Source organism: Schistocerca serialis, chromosome 6 (genome assembly GCF_023864345.2).
Source record: "Schistocerca serialis cubense isolate TAMUIC-IGC-003099 chromosome 6, iqSchSeri2.2, whole genome shotgun sequence".
Lineage (NCBI taxonomy): Eukaryota > Metazoa > Arthropoda > Insecta > Orthoptera > Acrididae > Schistocerca > Schistocerca serialis.
The window spans coordinates 621439427-621457145 of record NC_064643.1 but is presented as its reverse complement, the minus strand read 5'-3'; the positions used below and the strand labels follow the sequence as shown (position 1 = coordinate 621457145).

The 17719-nt window shown below is 39.2% G+C and overlaps 1 protein-coding gene across 2 annotated transcripts in view; it reads right to left on the bottom strand.

Annotated features, from left to right (window-relative positions):
• LOC126483895 (vacuolar protein sorting-associated protein 52 homolog) overlaps positions 1-17719 on the bottom strand; it is a 134791-nt gene that overhangs the window by 31656 nt on the left and 85416 nt on the right. For both annotated transcript variants that reach the window (XM_050107162.1, XM_050107161.1), the window contains exon 9: positions 1330-1417. In XM_050107162.1, coding sequence (XP_049963119.1) covers positions 1330-1417 — 88 coding nt within the window. The remainder of the gene's footprint in view (positions 1-1329; positions 1418-17719) is intronic.

The window sequence follows — 17719 nt, the reverse complement described above, 5'->3', positions numbered from 1 at the left end:
TTAGATACACAATTGTTTATGCGTGTGTGTGTGTGTGTGTGTGTGTGTGTGTGTGTGTTTTCTCTCCATATCCTGAGCCTTGTTTCTCAAGGTATCATAACAGAATTTGTTGAAACTGAGACAGAAGCTTTTTCAAAATCTGTTAATCCAACATAAACAGTAACTCTGATTCAAATTTACCCAAGTTAAAGAATAGTAAAATCAATTACTTAAATCATCATGAATTCATTTTGTGGGATGACAATGCTATATGTTGGTTTGATTCCACATGTAGCTGAACATGACTGTCCATTAACCATCAAATGGGTGCACATATGCATAACGTGCGCCAATCACAAATAATAATGTATTTTACTGTTCCAGTGTTGCTTCACAGCTGCATGCCCATAGCTATTTCTACACGACCTTCTTCAGTTAACTCACTGCTGAGTTGTGCTGTCATACAGCCATGTGAGCAGCAGTAATATAAAATAAACAGCAAGCTGGATGAAAAAAAAAAAAAAAAAAAAAAAAGATTTGTGCAAGAAAATGTCCTAGATTCAAGATAGCTGCACAATCCCACAATGAAGCAGTTATCTACAAGATAATTAGTAATCACATAAGCATTTGGCTGGCATCTGATGCAACTGTACTGGTTAATTCTTTGAGAGGGTCATACTGTGGGGTAACACTTGCACACAGCAAGAGAGTGATTTAGCTCATATAATGTAAATTTATTTTATTGTTGTTTAGTTAAACTAAGATTAAACTGTGTTTTTGCTCATAATGATTTCCATGGTAGCTTAGAGAAAGCTATTTTTTCACCTGTGTATGAAGTACACTGCATACCTATTTGTGTTATGAAAATTAGCACACCTGCTCAAGGGTTAAGAAACGGTAAGCAAATTGAGAGATAAAATCTGGTTATAAGTAGGTCAACATAAAAATAAATAACAAGAGTACCGTAAAAGTTAGAAACAGCGTACATGCTATGTAATTCACAACTATTAATTTCTCCTATTTGAATCATGTACAGTTCTCTATAATTGCTCTTTGCCCCATTCCATCTGCACATGGCCTTTGTGTCCATTGGTCTCCTACTATACCCAATCTACCTCCACCTGTTGTGCTACACCACTAAGCTGTTCTGTGTTTTATTCCTGTCCTCTTCCTCTATTTTCTACTTTCCACTGTAGCTGAAAAAGCATTTAAGTTACTAAACTCACTTGATCAATGTTCAGATATTCTGTCAAGCACTGCCCATTTTTATCTCTGTTCTTCTTCAGAGTGCATAAGATTTTGATCTTTATTTATAAAATATGATCAAATGGGACATTATAGAATACTTACATAATGTGGACCCATTTCTTTGGCATTGAATTTCATTGGGTCACAGTCCTGAACACTGTTGATATTCAACCGGAATATGTACTCAAACCTGCAAAGATTAATTTACATACGTGTTAACTGCAATACATTCAAATAAAATATGTTGTTGTGATGTAACTACTTTCTACAATGTAATCTCTAAGTAGACTCTGTGCTGATGCAAGTTCACAAATGAAAATATCAAACAAAACTTCTGTATCTGAATCATAATAACATGATTTCGATTGTAATATATAACCGTTTATAAAGCAACTGGAAATGTTAAAGAAATATCATTAACGTCAGCCATTACTTCAGTATCCAAGCCATTTGGTTCCATTGTAGAACTGCGTTCTTGATTATGCCTTACAGTCTGGAATATTTGCCTAGCCTGTGCCATCAGAGTAGGTGTTACAACAATTTACGCTTCAAATACCCCAGGTTTTGCAAATACAAATCGTCTGCAATTTTCTGATTAATGATTTTTTTCTGTCTAGGCCTATTCTTATTTTTAGTATTCACACATTAGTCTACCCTCTTCAATACGAAGAATCTCTTTTACAGCTCAGAAAATTCTGACCATTATTTTGGCAGATGATTCTTGATATTCTGGAGAATAGATATAATATATCTGAGTTGATACCACACATTCTATCAAAACAAAACTGGGAGAGTCTACTGGCTATAGGAATACTTTAAATGCTTGCAGCATTTGTGGATTAGTTCTATGTTGTTGAAACACTGCACAATGGTACTGGCCAAAGAGAGAGCAAAAATGACAGACATCTGCAAGATATCCACATGCTGCAGTGTACACCACATTAATAACAGTTGGTGTGGGGTATATGCAGGAATGGGCCCCTGCTGCTCTTGTTTTTGCCAGACATTTATGCTCTGCGGTAAAAAATTCACCTGTTCTGTTAGATCCTGCACTCTCTCTCCCTTCTGAGGCTTCTTCTCCATCCTGTCTGGCCTCCTGGCTCAATTCTTCCCTAGTCCTTCCCATCTGGACCCATTACCTTTTCAGTTGCCTCTGACAGGTTTGTTGCCAGTCCCAGCACTGGCCCAGGCATCCCCATCTCATGTGCATGGATGTGGCCATTCTGGGTTCTGACACCTGCCACTGGCTCTTGTGTCGCAGCTCTAGTGTCCCCCATCCGTCCACCACCAGCTTGCCCTGTGCCAGCGGTCATGACACTGTTGCATCACTCTCTCCAGTAACACCACCTCAGCTGGCTCTGGCACCACGAGTATGCCCAACATCAGTGTTGGCACCACATGCTCCAGTGGCGCCTGCCACCAAGCGCAAGCCCACTGGACATCGCTCTCTCTGGCCACGAGCCTGATACAGCTCCTGTCCTCCAACGCCCTTGCCTCGGGGATGCACTCATGGCTGGCCTCCCTCACAGGGATGGTACTCAATGTCATTCGGCATCCAGATTGTCTTTTGTTCTGCCCTTACTTTCTTCTTCCTGATTCCCTTCTATTCAATCAATTTCATTGATAATTACTTGTTGCAAATGGCAAAATTGTGCCTTTCAAGAGACGTTAAATCCTCTGTAGGATGCATGGATGCACTAAACAAGTGGAGACTTTTGAGCAGCTAAAACAAGGATTACTGTAAAGGAATAAGAAGCAGAATAGTATGTGGTTTATCTGTGAGTAGCCAAAAGGTCTAATGAAGCCATAGAGGATTTTTCAGGCAGGATTAGGAAAACTGATATGCATACATATGAATTAATGCAGAATGATGAGCTGCACAAGGTGTCACAACAGGAAGTGGAGTAAAGGGCACTCAATGATTTCGTGAGGGGTTTAGCACTGGAAATGTCTAGGAGGGTGTGCACTGGTGTATCTAGGGATCTCCAAGAACATAGGCAACGACAGAAGTATTCAGGAGGTTACAGGCTGCACATATAATGCTGAGTACCAAAATGCATCATTTTGCATCGGAAGATGTGCATATCTTGGGACATGTAAATAGTAAAGGTGGTGTGAGGACTGATCTGAGATTGATACAGGTGGTACAATATCTTCCAGTACCAGGGACAAGCAAATAATTACAGTCTTTTCTGGGCCTCATGAATTATTATTGAAAATTCATGTGAGGGTTCACAGATAAAGTGTGATCACTTACACAATTGTTGCGAAAGGGTATTGCATTTGTGTGGTCTGTGGAGTGTCATAAAGCAATTGATGTGTTAAACGAAGTCTTAACGCCGAGTCCAGAGTTCGTGTTCCCAGATTTTCAGAAGGAATTTATATTGTCAAACAATGTGTCAAACCATACTCTTGGGGGTGTTTTGAGCCAGGAGGTCAGTGGAGAACACCCTACTGCTTTTGTGTCGAGACAACCGAAAGTACACAGTATCATACTTCTGGTGTTAAGTCTACGAGTGAAAGTTTAAAGTAGTAGTGACTGATCATGCTGCTTTGAAGTGGTTACAAAGTCTGAAGGACCTATCCAGTAGGCTGACAAGAACAAGATAGGCATTAAAACTCGGTGAATTTAAATACAAAGTAATCCACAAACTGGGGTTGAATCAAGGAAATGCAGACTCACTAAGGAGGAAAGTGAGACAAGCACTAGATCAAAATCTAGCTATGTAGCAACCAGTGCAGAGTGCTGATGAAGAATGTAAGCAGTAAGGTAAGCAGCAGCAATGCAGCATGTACGAGGTGTTGTTATGTAAAGAGACAAGATTGGGACCAAGAGTGGTAGTACCAGTGAAGCAAAGGGAAGAGGTGCTTAGAGAGATACACAACCACATTTTGTCTGCCGTGGAAGGTGCAGATCAATGAATCAGAGGGTGGCAGAGAAGTACTGGTGGAAAGGAAGAAAAGGTGATGTTGATCAGTACATCAAAAATTGTATGCACTGTGTGCAACATGCAACTCTGAGTCGAAATGAGTACTGTTGCTGAGACTGACAGAAGCAACAGGGACATTTCAGTTTATTGGAGTAGATGTGTTAGGACCATTTACCTGAACCCCAGCAGGGAATTGTTTTGTGTTGACTATAATAGACCATATCTCTCTTTATGCTGAGATGGTGCTGATGCTGAACCACCAGGCAGTCGCAATTGTGCAGCATTGGTAAATAGATGGGTGGTGAAGCTCGGGGTGCCACAGACGATAATAATGGATCAAGGGTCAAACTTCATGTCGGACCTGATGAAGAAGTTGTCTCAATTGTTGAAAGAGAAAAAGTGAAGAATTTGTCCACTTCATCCCCAGGAAGTAGGACGGAGCAGGTTGATCAAATAATCGGGAGGATATTTAGGTATTATGACAACTCCCACCATACCGACTGGGATATGAATATATCTTTTATGGTGAGTGTGTATCATTCAAAAGTACACAAAGTACACACTATCACAAGGCCGTCGCCATTCAAGGTGGTATGCTGTAAGATGATGCTGCCACCATTTGATATGATTAATCAGGATTGGAGTCAGTGTGAGAGTTTGCAAGAATTGTGACACAAGTTTAAAAGAGGGTCCAAAAAGCAAACACCAAGGTACTGTGAAGGCAAGAAGAGGCAGTGAAGTGCATGGGAATTTTATCTCAATAGAAGATGGACTAGTGGGTGATGCTGTCAAGTCCATATACTCTGAAAGGAAAAACAAAGAAGTTCATGACAGGATAGCAGGGACCTTATCATGTGATTGAAACCATGGCAGCTGTAAATGTGAAGCTACAATTGCCAATGAGGTCAACAATTGTACAAGGCCATAAAAGATCCCAGGAGGAACGTTGTTGGACCCAAAGACGAGAGCAAAAAATGAGCAGTGGAAGAATGAGCAACAGGAGGAGGAGGAGGAGGTCCATGTACCTCACATCCTCATACACCATATTCTTTAAGGCCAGGGAGGTACTCACTCAGTTTTATGTTTTATTATGATTCTTGGAATTTTTTTGTGTAGACAAAGTAGTGTTGGGTAGGATCATATGTGTATGTTAGGACAAGGATTATCTTAATTATTGTGTGAGACATCCTAAACAGACAGAGAAGGCTTCTTGTGGTGGTGGTGGTGGTGGTGGTGGTGGTGGTGGTGGTGGGGGGGGGGGGGTGATAATGTTCCCTATCCTCAGGTTGCTGCTATTAAGGGCAAGGAAGAAAGGATACACAAAACAATGTTTGACAGCAGATGCAAATTATGTGCGTGAGCTAAATAGGACTGCAAAAGCTGCGAGAGAATTGGCAGAAGAGAAGAGAGTGACTGTAGAGTGGCATTCCACAAGAATTCAGAGTCTGGAGAGTAGAGTACTGAACAACAAATATGTGCTTCAACAACTAGTTTTGGAAGTAATGTATTATGCCAGAGCAGCAGCTAGCACTCTAAACTGGGAGGCAGTTCAAGTGCAAGTGGAAGTATTGGGTGTGAGAATAATACTAACAAGACTTTTACAATCACTAGGAGTAGTGTCTGGGATGTAAGAATGGACTTAGCAAGCTTGCAGGAAGCCATTCATCAGCAATTGAATCCAGTCCTATTTTCACCCACGCAATATCTGAAGATATTGACAGAGGTGTGGAAAGAACTACTGCCAGAACTACAGTTAACAGCAGAGCCTAACAGTCAAAATCTGCCTTTCTACTATCATGGAATAACTGTGGAAATGAGAATAGATAACACATGCTTTGAAACACGTATGTAACGCAGCAGCGATGGCGAGGCATTGTAGCATCTGTGACCAGAGAGTATGCGCTTGACCGCGCGAGTGTTGCGAGCGGTTCTCAGTCAGTCAGTAGTCGTTGCGAGTCTGTAGCTCTGTCTAGTTGAGAGCAGTACTCAGTCTGTAGTCGTCATGCAGAGCGGTTGGTCAGTAGTAATAGCCCAGTGCGGTTGTATGATGTAGGCGGTCGGCAACACTGGTCAAGATGGTGAATAAGGTATACTATTAATTAATATAATCATTAGATAATGAAAAATTTTATTTATTGTAACTATTCTCCAACAAGTTCCCCAATAATAATTTTTATTTCAAAAGCATTTTCTCGAAAATTTAATTTTTTATTGAACTAAAGATTTCGTTGCACTTCCCATTTCATTCCACTTCTTTTGAAGAAAAATTTCACTAGAATCACAAAAAAAGGAAATATTATTATTTGCAATGCAGTTCCTCCAAGCGGTGCGCAACAACAAGAGCAGATATGTGACATCGATTTATTCTGAGGTAAGACTTTAATTCTGATTGTTTTACACAGGGCCAAAGACCGATATTTCGGTTTAATTGAATTTCCTTATCACTGAATGGACTTTAATTTTTCATGAGGAATTTATATTTGAGTCAGATTGCGAATTTCACGTTTTTGGTTGCCATTGTCAGCACATTTTTTGTGGGCGAGGTTACACTCGGCTCCCATTTCTATTAAGTATTGCTTTTTTTTCTTTAAAAATAACGGTGGGGAGGTTACACTTGGCGACACCCAGTCCAGGATCGAATTTCGTTGAGAGTCTTTTGAGCGACAATCAGATATCTGCTCTTATTTGCTTAGATAATTAGGATTTGGCGCAACGCTTTTAATAATATTGTGACTTTCTTTCTACAGGTCAACGGCAATTTGCTGCTTTGTTGTATTTGTGTGTTGCTTTTGCATTGTGCTTATTTGTTTTGTGAATAATTGTGACTATTGCAAAAATGCCGCGAAAGACTGTGAATAGTGTATCGCGAAGTATTATGAATGAAATTACCGACTTAAACAACGTGACCGATAGTAATTGTGAGACGCAGCGTAATGATGACAATCCTGCGTTCACTAACAATCAGTGCATTCCAACCACTAATGATGACTTTTACCTTAATGATGAACAAACGAACTCAATTGTCTCGTCTGTTAATTTGACAATTGATGACGCAGAACGCTCTATTGTAATGAGCGCTGCCGAGCTTAACACACCCGATTTGGAAAATTTAAGTGACGAACAGACGAATTTGTCTAATGAAAATGAACAGGATACACAAAGTAAGACGGATTTATTTAATTCCGAAATAGTGAGTGACAGTGTACAGCCGGCCGAAGTGGCCGTGCGGTTAAAGGCGCTGCAGTCTGGAACCGCAAGGCCGCTACGGTCGCAGGTTCGAATCCGGCCTCGGGCATGGATGTTTGTGATGTCCTTAGGTTAGTTAGGTTTAACTAGTTCTAAGTTCTAGGGGACTAATGACCTCAGCAGTTGAGTCCCATAGTGCTCAGAGCCATTTGAACCATTTGACAGTGTACATCGGACTGATAATCCTTTTTGTAAGTTGCAAAATGACTAAATGGTCACACAAAGTGCGGCAACTGCAGGGACATCATTAAACAGTACTGAGAATAGAAATGCTAATTTTGGTTCGGATCAAATTATGACACTATTGCTGCAACGAATTAACCAAATGATGGAAAACCAAGACAACAGTAGTAAAGAGTTCAAACAACAATTTAGTGAACAGAACGAAAATTTTAAACAACTTAGTGAACAAATTACAGCCGTTGCCGCGCAGTGCCATGACACTAAAGGCCGGTTCCCACTAGAGCGCGGCAGCGCGTCGTGCGGCAGCGGCAGCGGCAAGCGTTTTCCGCTTTGACGCGGCGGCTCGCGGAATTGGCGTTCCCATCTGGAAGCGGCAGACGCTAGCGGTAGCCAATGACGGACAGCCACTGAGGTACGGGGCAGGACCCACTGAAACGCGCGGTGCGTTTGATTAGCTATATCTTACACCTACATGAAGGAAAGACGAAGTTGGGTGAAGACATACCAATTTTTCATTTTCTGTACAATGTACTCTTTCACATATTTCATTATTCATGTTTTCTCATTTCACCATAAACAGTTTTCATGACTACCGTTCACGATTGTTCACTATCTCCTAACACATTGAAACAATGTACGACAAAAGAGACTGTTCAGATAGTTAAGCGAGACAAAAATTTAAAATGTGATACGGTAGCAGGTACACGAAAACAGTAAGAACACAAAGGCTAGGTGGAAGGGATGAAAGTGGAAGCCACCTGATAGAATTTCCCACAGAGCTTAATGTAATCATCGCCAGCACCTTGCTTAAGAATCACGAAAGAATAATATATATTTGGAACAGTTTTCGAAACCAGATTTTAAATTGTAAGGCATTTCCTGGTGCAGACGCAAACCTGACTGAAGACTGTCAATAGCAAGAAAAGCGTTCTGAAAAAGAAAATTTGTTCACACCGAATATAAATGCTAATGGTTGGATACTATTTTACAAAGGTATTTGTGTGGAGTGCAGCCTCGTATGTAAGTGAAACGTGGACAATGAACACTTCTGTCAAGAAGACAATGGACGCTTTCAAAACGTGGTGATTCATAAGAATGCTGAACTTTAGATACGAGGATCGTGTGACTAAAGAAGAGGTACGGAATTAAATAGAGGAGGAAGAGGAAATTACGGTACAACTTCGACGACAATAGGGGTTAGTTGACAGGGCGTATTGTGGGGCGTCAAAGAGTGAGGACAAAGGGGTTGGGTGATAGTATTCTGATAATAATCATCTGTTGAAATACTATTCTACTATTTTATCTATTAATGTAAGCAGTGAATTTACTCTTCCATGCACTCCTTAAAACATTTAAACCAAAACTGAAATCAGCTGAACACCAAATCTTTCAACCACTGTCTGACAACTACTGGATTCACTTTCAACTTTCTATAACTATCACTGGCTAGCCACACACACATACAGATATAAGGAGAACAAAAATAAACATTAGTTTTCAGCATATAATTCTGCAGGTTGGCAACATGTACATAAACAAACCAGACAGGAAGGGACATGAGGTGAACACACTGTAGTTACGACTTTAAATCAGAGTTTTCGGTAAAACGTCTACTGCTAGTGACAGAAGAAAAAAGAGCGAACATGAAAATGTGCTTATGTTCCATAATCTAAGTTTTAGTTCAACCTCCAGCATGTGAGCAGGTGAGGGGAAACGTATATGTCCGCCAAAAACTCAATTCACTGTAAGTAATCAGTCATTCACGTAAAAAAAGATGTGAACTGTTTTATAATCTCCAAGTATCACAGATCAAAACAAAACTGAGTCATTCTAGATTCCACCGAAGATGCCTTAAAGTAAAAGGCGAAACGCGTCTTGAATCAGTAAAGTACACTGGATAAAGAAAAAAGAAAGTAAATAATCAATAGCTCTACATATTTAGTAAATTACATCTTATGACATACCAGCAAATTAGTTTCGGTTTAACTTCTCATTCGACATGCTATTAATGCCATTTAAAAAAATTCATCTATCCCTTCTGAAAAACTGTAGTTACTTTCATATCTTGGTAGATAAACGGATTTAGGATATTTATCATGCGACGAAATACATGACTTTTCACAAGTTATCGTTTGCAAAAAAAAAAAAAAAAACACACACACACAACATTTCGATTTCTTGAACCGTTTACGAAATTTGCGGTTGATACAACCACATGGTCTACGACGAGCAGGACGAAGTACCGGTCGCGTCGCCGAGCAACCCGCGCGCGGTCACGGCATAGCCCGTCCGCCGACATATCAGACAATATCTCGAGAACGGTGATAGCTATCGATCTGCTCTCAGCTTTAAAAACAATTTCGATATGTTGACTAAATTTCATACGCAATAATGTATTACCTAAAATGAACTGTACGCAAAGTCCACGCAATGCGTTTTTACCTCTGCACACTCATTAAAATTTCGTGTAAAGGTTTACGTAAATGCGATACAGCAAGTAACCACGACGAATAACGAAAAGAAATTCGGTCCTTTATCGAGAGAAGATATCAGGCTGTAACATGCCCAAGAATCAAATTTTTCTACCGAATAGTTTCCTTGGAATCGGATGATAAGTATTTCATAGCTGCCGCCGCGTCCGCGCCAGCGGTTCGGCGAAAGTTCGTGTGGCCCGGGAGTCCGTACCTGACGTCACGCTCAGCGCGTTCTGTGATTGGCGGCGCGCACCTGGAGCGCGGCACGCGGCAGCGGAAGCGGTTCGACATGGTCAAACCGCGACGCAGAGCCCGCCGCGCCTTGCCGCTGACGCCATTTCCATGGCAACCACGCCGCTGACGCGCCGTTTTGACGCGCGGCAGCCCTAGTGGGAACCGGCCTTAAGGAACAGTTGCGCGCGGAAATTGAGGCGTGTTCACAAAAAAATAGCGAAGAAATTAAATCTGTTGCGCAAGAATTAAGAGAAATGCAAACAGTCGCAACAGAAACACTCAGAGACGAAATTAGCGGAGTCGCTAAACAATGCTCTGAAAAAGCTACACAATTACGGGACGAGTTTAGAGCAATGACGGTAGAACTTTCGCGCACTATGGACGCAAAGATAGACGCGAAATTCGAACAGCAGAACACTCAGATTAACGAGCGCTTTAGTCGGCACATACAGAACAGTGATACGCGTTTCCGCAGATTTGTTCAAGATCAAAACAAAGTAAAACGACAAGTCATGGAAACAATCACTGCACAAAGACAAGAGGACAAACGTAAAATGTTCGCGAAAGCAAAAACGTATGTAGACAATAATATTACTACAGTGTCCGACAAAATTAATACCATAGAACAATTGAACGCGGAATTACGGGGTGAAATTTCTGACCTTAAATCAAAAACAGATACACACACAGTAAATATTCAAACAGTGACAGATAGATTCGAACAATTAGATCTAACACAGGATTGTGATGTCATCAAAGCTGATGTTAAAAAACTGAGCGAAACTACGCGTAAGTTGCAAAAACAGATTAATGCGTCCGATTCTAAAACCGATGATCAGGTTAAAATACTGACTGAAAGATGTGATGAATTGGCCAGTCGTATTGATGTTATCGAAAATGCTAATGACAATAAATCAGACGATACTGCACCGGTTTCATTTATCCAAACACCTGAATTTCAAAATTTACAGCAGACAATTAATGAGATCGATTCATCTAACAACACGTTACGTAGGAAGTTATCAAATTTACAACAAGAAGTAACAGAGTTGAAAACTATTTCAGTCACCAATACGTCACAGAATCCGCTACTTTGCGAAGATTTGTCAGACTTACGCAGCGTGTATAATGTGAGCAATTTACAGAGACTACGCGAATTAAAATCCGAAAAGCTACGCGACTTAAAATCTGAAAAGCTACGTAACTTGAAGTACGAAATGACACAGACAAACAAATTCACACACAAACCAGAACGTGTTATCAAACCGAGTGACGAGAACGTAGATTTCGAGCAATTTGCAGTTGTAAGAAAATGTAAAGAACTTAATAATGACAGCGTACAGGTACACGATTTGCACTGTATACGACAATTTGTTTTTATGCTTTCACCGCTATTACCTGTAATGCAGAAACTAGCTTTGAACCAGAGGCGACAATTTGCTATTGTATTTTCATCAGTATTACCTATTATGCAGAAACTGGAATTAGCAAGAATACAGCGATTTGCTGTTGGAATTTTACCGACATTGCCTGCAACGCAAAAGTTAAAATTTATTTGTAGTGCGTAAAAGACCTCAGGGGATTCATTACGCTTTAATGAATATGTGCCGTAGCGAGCATAGGGCCCCGAGCTGTAGTAGTGCTGTTTCATCTTTAGTTTTCTGCACTGCTGCCTTTTCTTCTACTATCCTTTATATCTATCCAAACAGCTCTTTAACTATTGCTCTATCTAGGGTTAAGAAACGTTGTAAAGAAAACCCGATGTGACAAACTTTTACCGACTGTGACAATTTTCAGTAGGCACTCCAGAACCAGCGTAACTTTAATAACAGATAAAATCGTAATCATCAGTATGTACAAAATTTTCGGCAGTCGCAACCACATTTTTGGTAACAATAGACGTTTTCCACCACAATAGCATGAAAGTCAACCGGTTAGCATACCTAACCAACAATGCAGTCTACAAGGTCTACCAAACTTTTATGTTTCGCCGCGTGCACGTATAGTCCCAGCTCCAACAAATGGTAACGCATGGCAGCAAAGAAATAACTACGTACAGACAACACACCATTTCAATTCCTATCGCAATACACCGTATAGGAATGACTATCACGACAGACGTAAAAATAATGAGCACAATTCTCGGCGTACATTTAATAACAGTCGATCTTATGAGCAGCAACAACATCAGCAACAACAAATAATCATGAATGAAACAGACAATAGGTGTCATCCATAGCGTAACACGTCAGTAAGAAATAACAAAGCAGTTCATATAGTGGATATGCCACAATATTCTCCCGTAAATAACAGCACGTACGATAGAATTTGACCAGACACACTACAGATTGCATATTCCAATAACGTAAGCAATAATTTAGGCACGCAGAATCTTGTTCACGAAAATGTAATTACTTTTGACGACATCAGGGACACTCTTTTACAGGAAAGACCAGTTATTCAGAAAACCATTTCACATCCTGTTATCGAAATTAAAATTGGTTCATCGAAATTCTCAGCAGTAATTGATTCCGGCTCACCTATATCAGTAATAAATGAGGAGACTTTTAATGAGTGCAACAAAGAGAATACCTATCCGACACTACCTTTAGGCAAAACAAAAGTGAAAGGAGCAGTATCGAGTAAAGGTGTAGACGTTAAATTACAGACGCATTTATCATTTTGTATTGGAGGTCATACTTTCCACTCTAATTTTTGGATTGTTCCTTTATTGACAACAGACACTATTTTAGGCACGAATTTTCTGGTACAACACGACGCAGTTATCGATTTTCAGAATTCTTATTTAATGTTAAAGGATGAAAACGTACAACTTGCTTTAGAATTTCAGCACTCACTATCTACGGAAGAACAAACAATTAACCGCACAGAGGTCATTTCCGCAACACGTAACATAGACTGTAATCCCACATTGTTCACGGATACGTACGTACACAACTATAATACTCCAGACGAAGCTGACTACGACGTAATGCAATTGGTTTCTGATAAGGTTAAAGAGAGCAGTGCAAGTACAGACGACGAACGAACGCAATTACACAAAATTCTTTTACAGCAAGCTCCAGTTTTTGACAACATTCCTGGTACTATGTCCGGCTTTAGGTATGAATTTCAAGTCAAACCGCACGACACATTTAAAGCAAAGCATTATCCCATTCCATATATTCACAGAGAACAGGTTAAAAAAGAGCTGCAAGATATGCTTGATCAGGGAATTATTGAACCAGCAGTTAGTCCGTACATAAACCCGCTACATATTGTTAAGAAAAAAGATGGCTCACTTCGCCTTGTACTTGATTCACGTCACATTAATGACATTATTATTAACGAAACAGATCGACCACAGACACTAGAGGAACTTTTACAGAAATTTTACGGTACAGCTGTTTATTCTACACTAGATTTGAAATCGGGATTTTGGCAAATTCAACTTCATCCGAATTGTAGAAAATATACAGCTTTTCTCTGTTTCGGCGACTGTTATCAATTTTGCAAACTACCGTTCGGCTTAACTATTTCTTCTGCAGCTTTTATTCGCGGTTTGAACACTATACTTCCGACAGAACTTAAAGACAGAATTATGACGTATGTAGACGACATTCTTATCGCAGAAGCTAACTGGTCTGAACACAATCTGATTCTTGAACAACTGTTGCAAACTTTCCATGCACAAGGACTTACAGTTAACCTCAGTAAATCGCATTTTGGCAAAACTTCTATAAAATTTCTTGGACACGTAATTTCAGCAGAAGGCATTGCGCCTGATCCAGAAAAACTTCAGGCTCTACGTGACATTAGTGTTCCTACGACGAAGAAGCAATTACGCAGTTTTTTGGGCTTAATTAACTTTTTTCGTAAATTTATTCACCATTCTGCTTTAGACACGCCTAGACTATGCCAATTAACAGGTAAAAACAGTATTTGGTCTTGGGATAAGCAAGCACACTCTGAATTCATGAACCTGAAACATGCTTTGTTGAATGCTCCACTTTTATCGCACCCAGATCTTACTAGAAATTTTTCCATTGCCACCGACAGTTCCAACACCGCTTTAGGCGTACACATTTTCCAGGAAATTGAAGAAGATGGTTCAATAGTAATCAAAAACATCGCATTTGCAAGTCGCATTCTGTCACATGCTGAACGAAATTATTCCGTTACAGAACTGGAAACATTATGTGTTGTATGGGCTTTTACGAGGTTTAGGCACTTTCTTTATGGCAGACATACCACCGTCTACACAGACCACAGAGCGATACAATTTTTGCTTTCAGCTAAATTTACTCACGATAGATTAAGCAGATGGAAATTTTATTTACAGGAATTTAATTTTACAATTGTTCACATTCCCGGTACGCAAAATGTTATAGCAGACGCACTATCGCGTTCTCTCGGCAACAATCAGCAAGACGTAGCAACCAACTTCTGCAGAACAAATTTCAGTGTCATGTACATTCAGCAAGTCGCATTTGAAAATTTTATTTCATCGTCATTACAGGACATAGCACAAGAGCAAAATAAAGACAATGTGTGGAAGGAAATTAAACACCTTTGGCTAGATAAGAATAATGTTACGATTAGAAACCACTACACTGTACGCAATGACATTCTGTTTCGCCGCTCTCATCCTGACAGCAACAATTGGTTATTATGCATTCCTGACGAACTGGTTAACAAATTAATTTGGTACACTCATTTAAGTTACGCACATTACGGAGCACGAAAATGTTTTCTTATACTGAGACAGAACTGTTATTTTACTAACATGGAAAAACGTATACGACGAGTTTTAGCGTCTTGTAAAATTTGCCAGAAAGCTAAATCAGACACCACTTCACATATTCCTCCTTTATATCCCATTATACCTGTGAAATTAAGACACATGGCCGCAGTAGACATTTTTGGTCCGATTCCGAGAACTAACAGAGGTTTTTGCTACATCTTTGTCGCTGTTGAGCTCACTTCAAAATTTGTTGCTTTCACTCCATTACGCAAAGCTACTGCTAAAACTGTTTCGAAAGCATTTGTAAAACATTTTCTATCTCAGGTAGGGCATGTAATGAAAGTAATTTCTGACAATGGATCTCAATTTCGTAGTAGCGTATGGACACGCATGTTACGAGCTAGAAACATTTCTCCGATCTATATATCCAAGTACCACGCTTCTTCGAACCCCTGTGAAAGATTAATGAAGGAAATTGGTAAACTGTGTAGAATATACTGCCACAAAAGACATATTGATTGGGATACACACATACTCTCATTCCAAGATGTAATTAATTCCATTCCAAATGAATCCACTATGCTATCTCCGTCTGTTATACCGAAAAACGTTGAACCACCGAACAAAATTAAAGAATTAATAGAATTTCCCAAAAGTCGTCGCCTACGACACCACGAAATAATTAACATTGCGCTGAACAACATCAAAAGTGCCGCAGAGCGCCGGAGAAGACAGCAAAAACAGGTTTGTAGACGCCGAGACTTTCACGTTGGACAGAAAATATTAGTACGTACACATTATTTATCCAGTAAATTAAAAGGTAAGTGCAGTAAATTTGAACTTCTATACGCAGGTCCATATCGGATTCGCAGCATCCCTCACCCCAATGTTGTACATGTCGAAACTTTGAGAACTAGAAAATCGAAAGGCAATCACCATATATCAAACATTAAACCGTTTATTGAGTGAAACCACTGTATGATTCAACACACTATGATGCCATTTACTAATGCAATTATTTCACGTGACTAATTACTGATGATTATCGTATTTTTTCTTGGCAAGTGCCCGGCAAGGTAAGGTTAGCAGGTCGCTCTTCTTGTCGTTACACATCAGACCGTGCATATTTTTCCAGATGAATTTACACATTTACGACTATTTCTGCAATTATATTTATGTGACTACTTATTGATGATTATCGTATTTTTTCTTGGCGAGTGCCCGGCAAGGTAAGGTTAGCAGGTCGCTCTTCTTGTCGTTACACATCAGACCGTGCACATTTTCCATTTTTTTGTGTATATGACTGTACTCCAGTTTTGTTTGTATGGACTATGAAATAGTTAAGATATAAAACACACCAGTCGACTTTGACATTTTTTTTGCCTTATGACATCTCAACATCGTGACTGTTTCACATTTTTTTTTTTGCTACTGCATTGTATTATTCTGTGTACATTTTTGCATCTGAACACTGTCAACGTCTTTAACATATTACGTTTTCTGTCATGTTATGCTGTAGGGTTAAGTATGTTACCATAAACCAGTCATTATTTAATGGGTATATGGTTTAAATGCAGGACATTAATCTTTGTTCATCAATTTCAGAAAGGAATGATGATTCTAAGAAATAAATTTAACATAAATGGGAATTTCACCTACGGAATAAACGAAAGGAGATGCAATAACTTTATGAGGAAGAGTAAATGGATCAGGATTAACAAGCATTAACAAGAATATACTATACTCATCGAAGAATAGCAGTCTTAACTAATTTTTTCTTTCAGAATACAAGGTGATTGATGCAGGCTGTCAGAGAGAACTACACATCTTAGTTTTAGTGATGAAATATGCTAGAGATAAGGAATAGTTATGTAATGAGTAATGAAGTGATTTTTTGCAGATGATAGTGAATACTGATGAATAATGATGAAGGAAATGGTATTATGAATAATGAAGTTTTTCTTTACAGGTGATGATAATGGTGAAGTTATGATGATATGGATAATGAAGTTTTTTTTTCTTTACAGATGAGGATAATGTTGAAGTAATGTATTTATGCTACGTAGTTATTTAAGTATTTGTTGCAGTTTGCTTTGACAGCAGGTGTTATATTGCATAGTAGGATGACGGAAAGTTTTGGAAAGGACAGCTATGGAACACATTTTTATACACATTTCACTACCTGTTAATTCGAAGTTCACTACTTTTCAGCATAGTGTGCGTTTCTTCTTTCAGGTCAATAATCCGTTTTTGTATTTTTTCCAGGAGAAGTTTTTCATGACACTTACTAAACCTGTTACTTATTATACCTGTTCTAGTACTTGCATTTTTATTTTTTACCCATTTGTGTTTATCACTTCTAAATGTGATCACATGTACTGCCTTGTTACATAATCTTGCTACAGCTGACTCATGACGAATGACGTTACCTATCCTCATTTGCTGCAATAGGTCAAAAGCAAATAGTGTTATGTTTCAGCAATTAATTATCGATCCCAACGCAATGCATTGCTAACAAAAAAAAAAAAAAAAAAAAAAAAAAAAAAAAAAAAAAAAAAAAAATAAATATAAAATGTATTAACAGTCCCAAATAGTGATACCAGTTTGAGAAAATTCTGAATAATACTGATCAACTCTGAATAGCATGTCACTTGAATAATGACCTCTTAATGAGACTATAT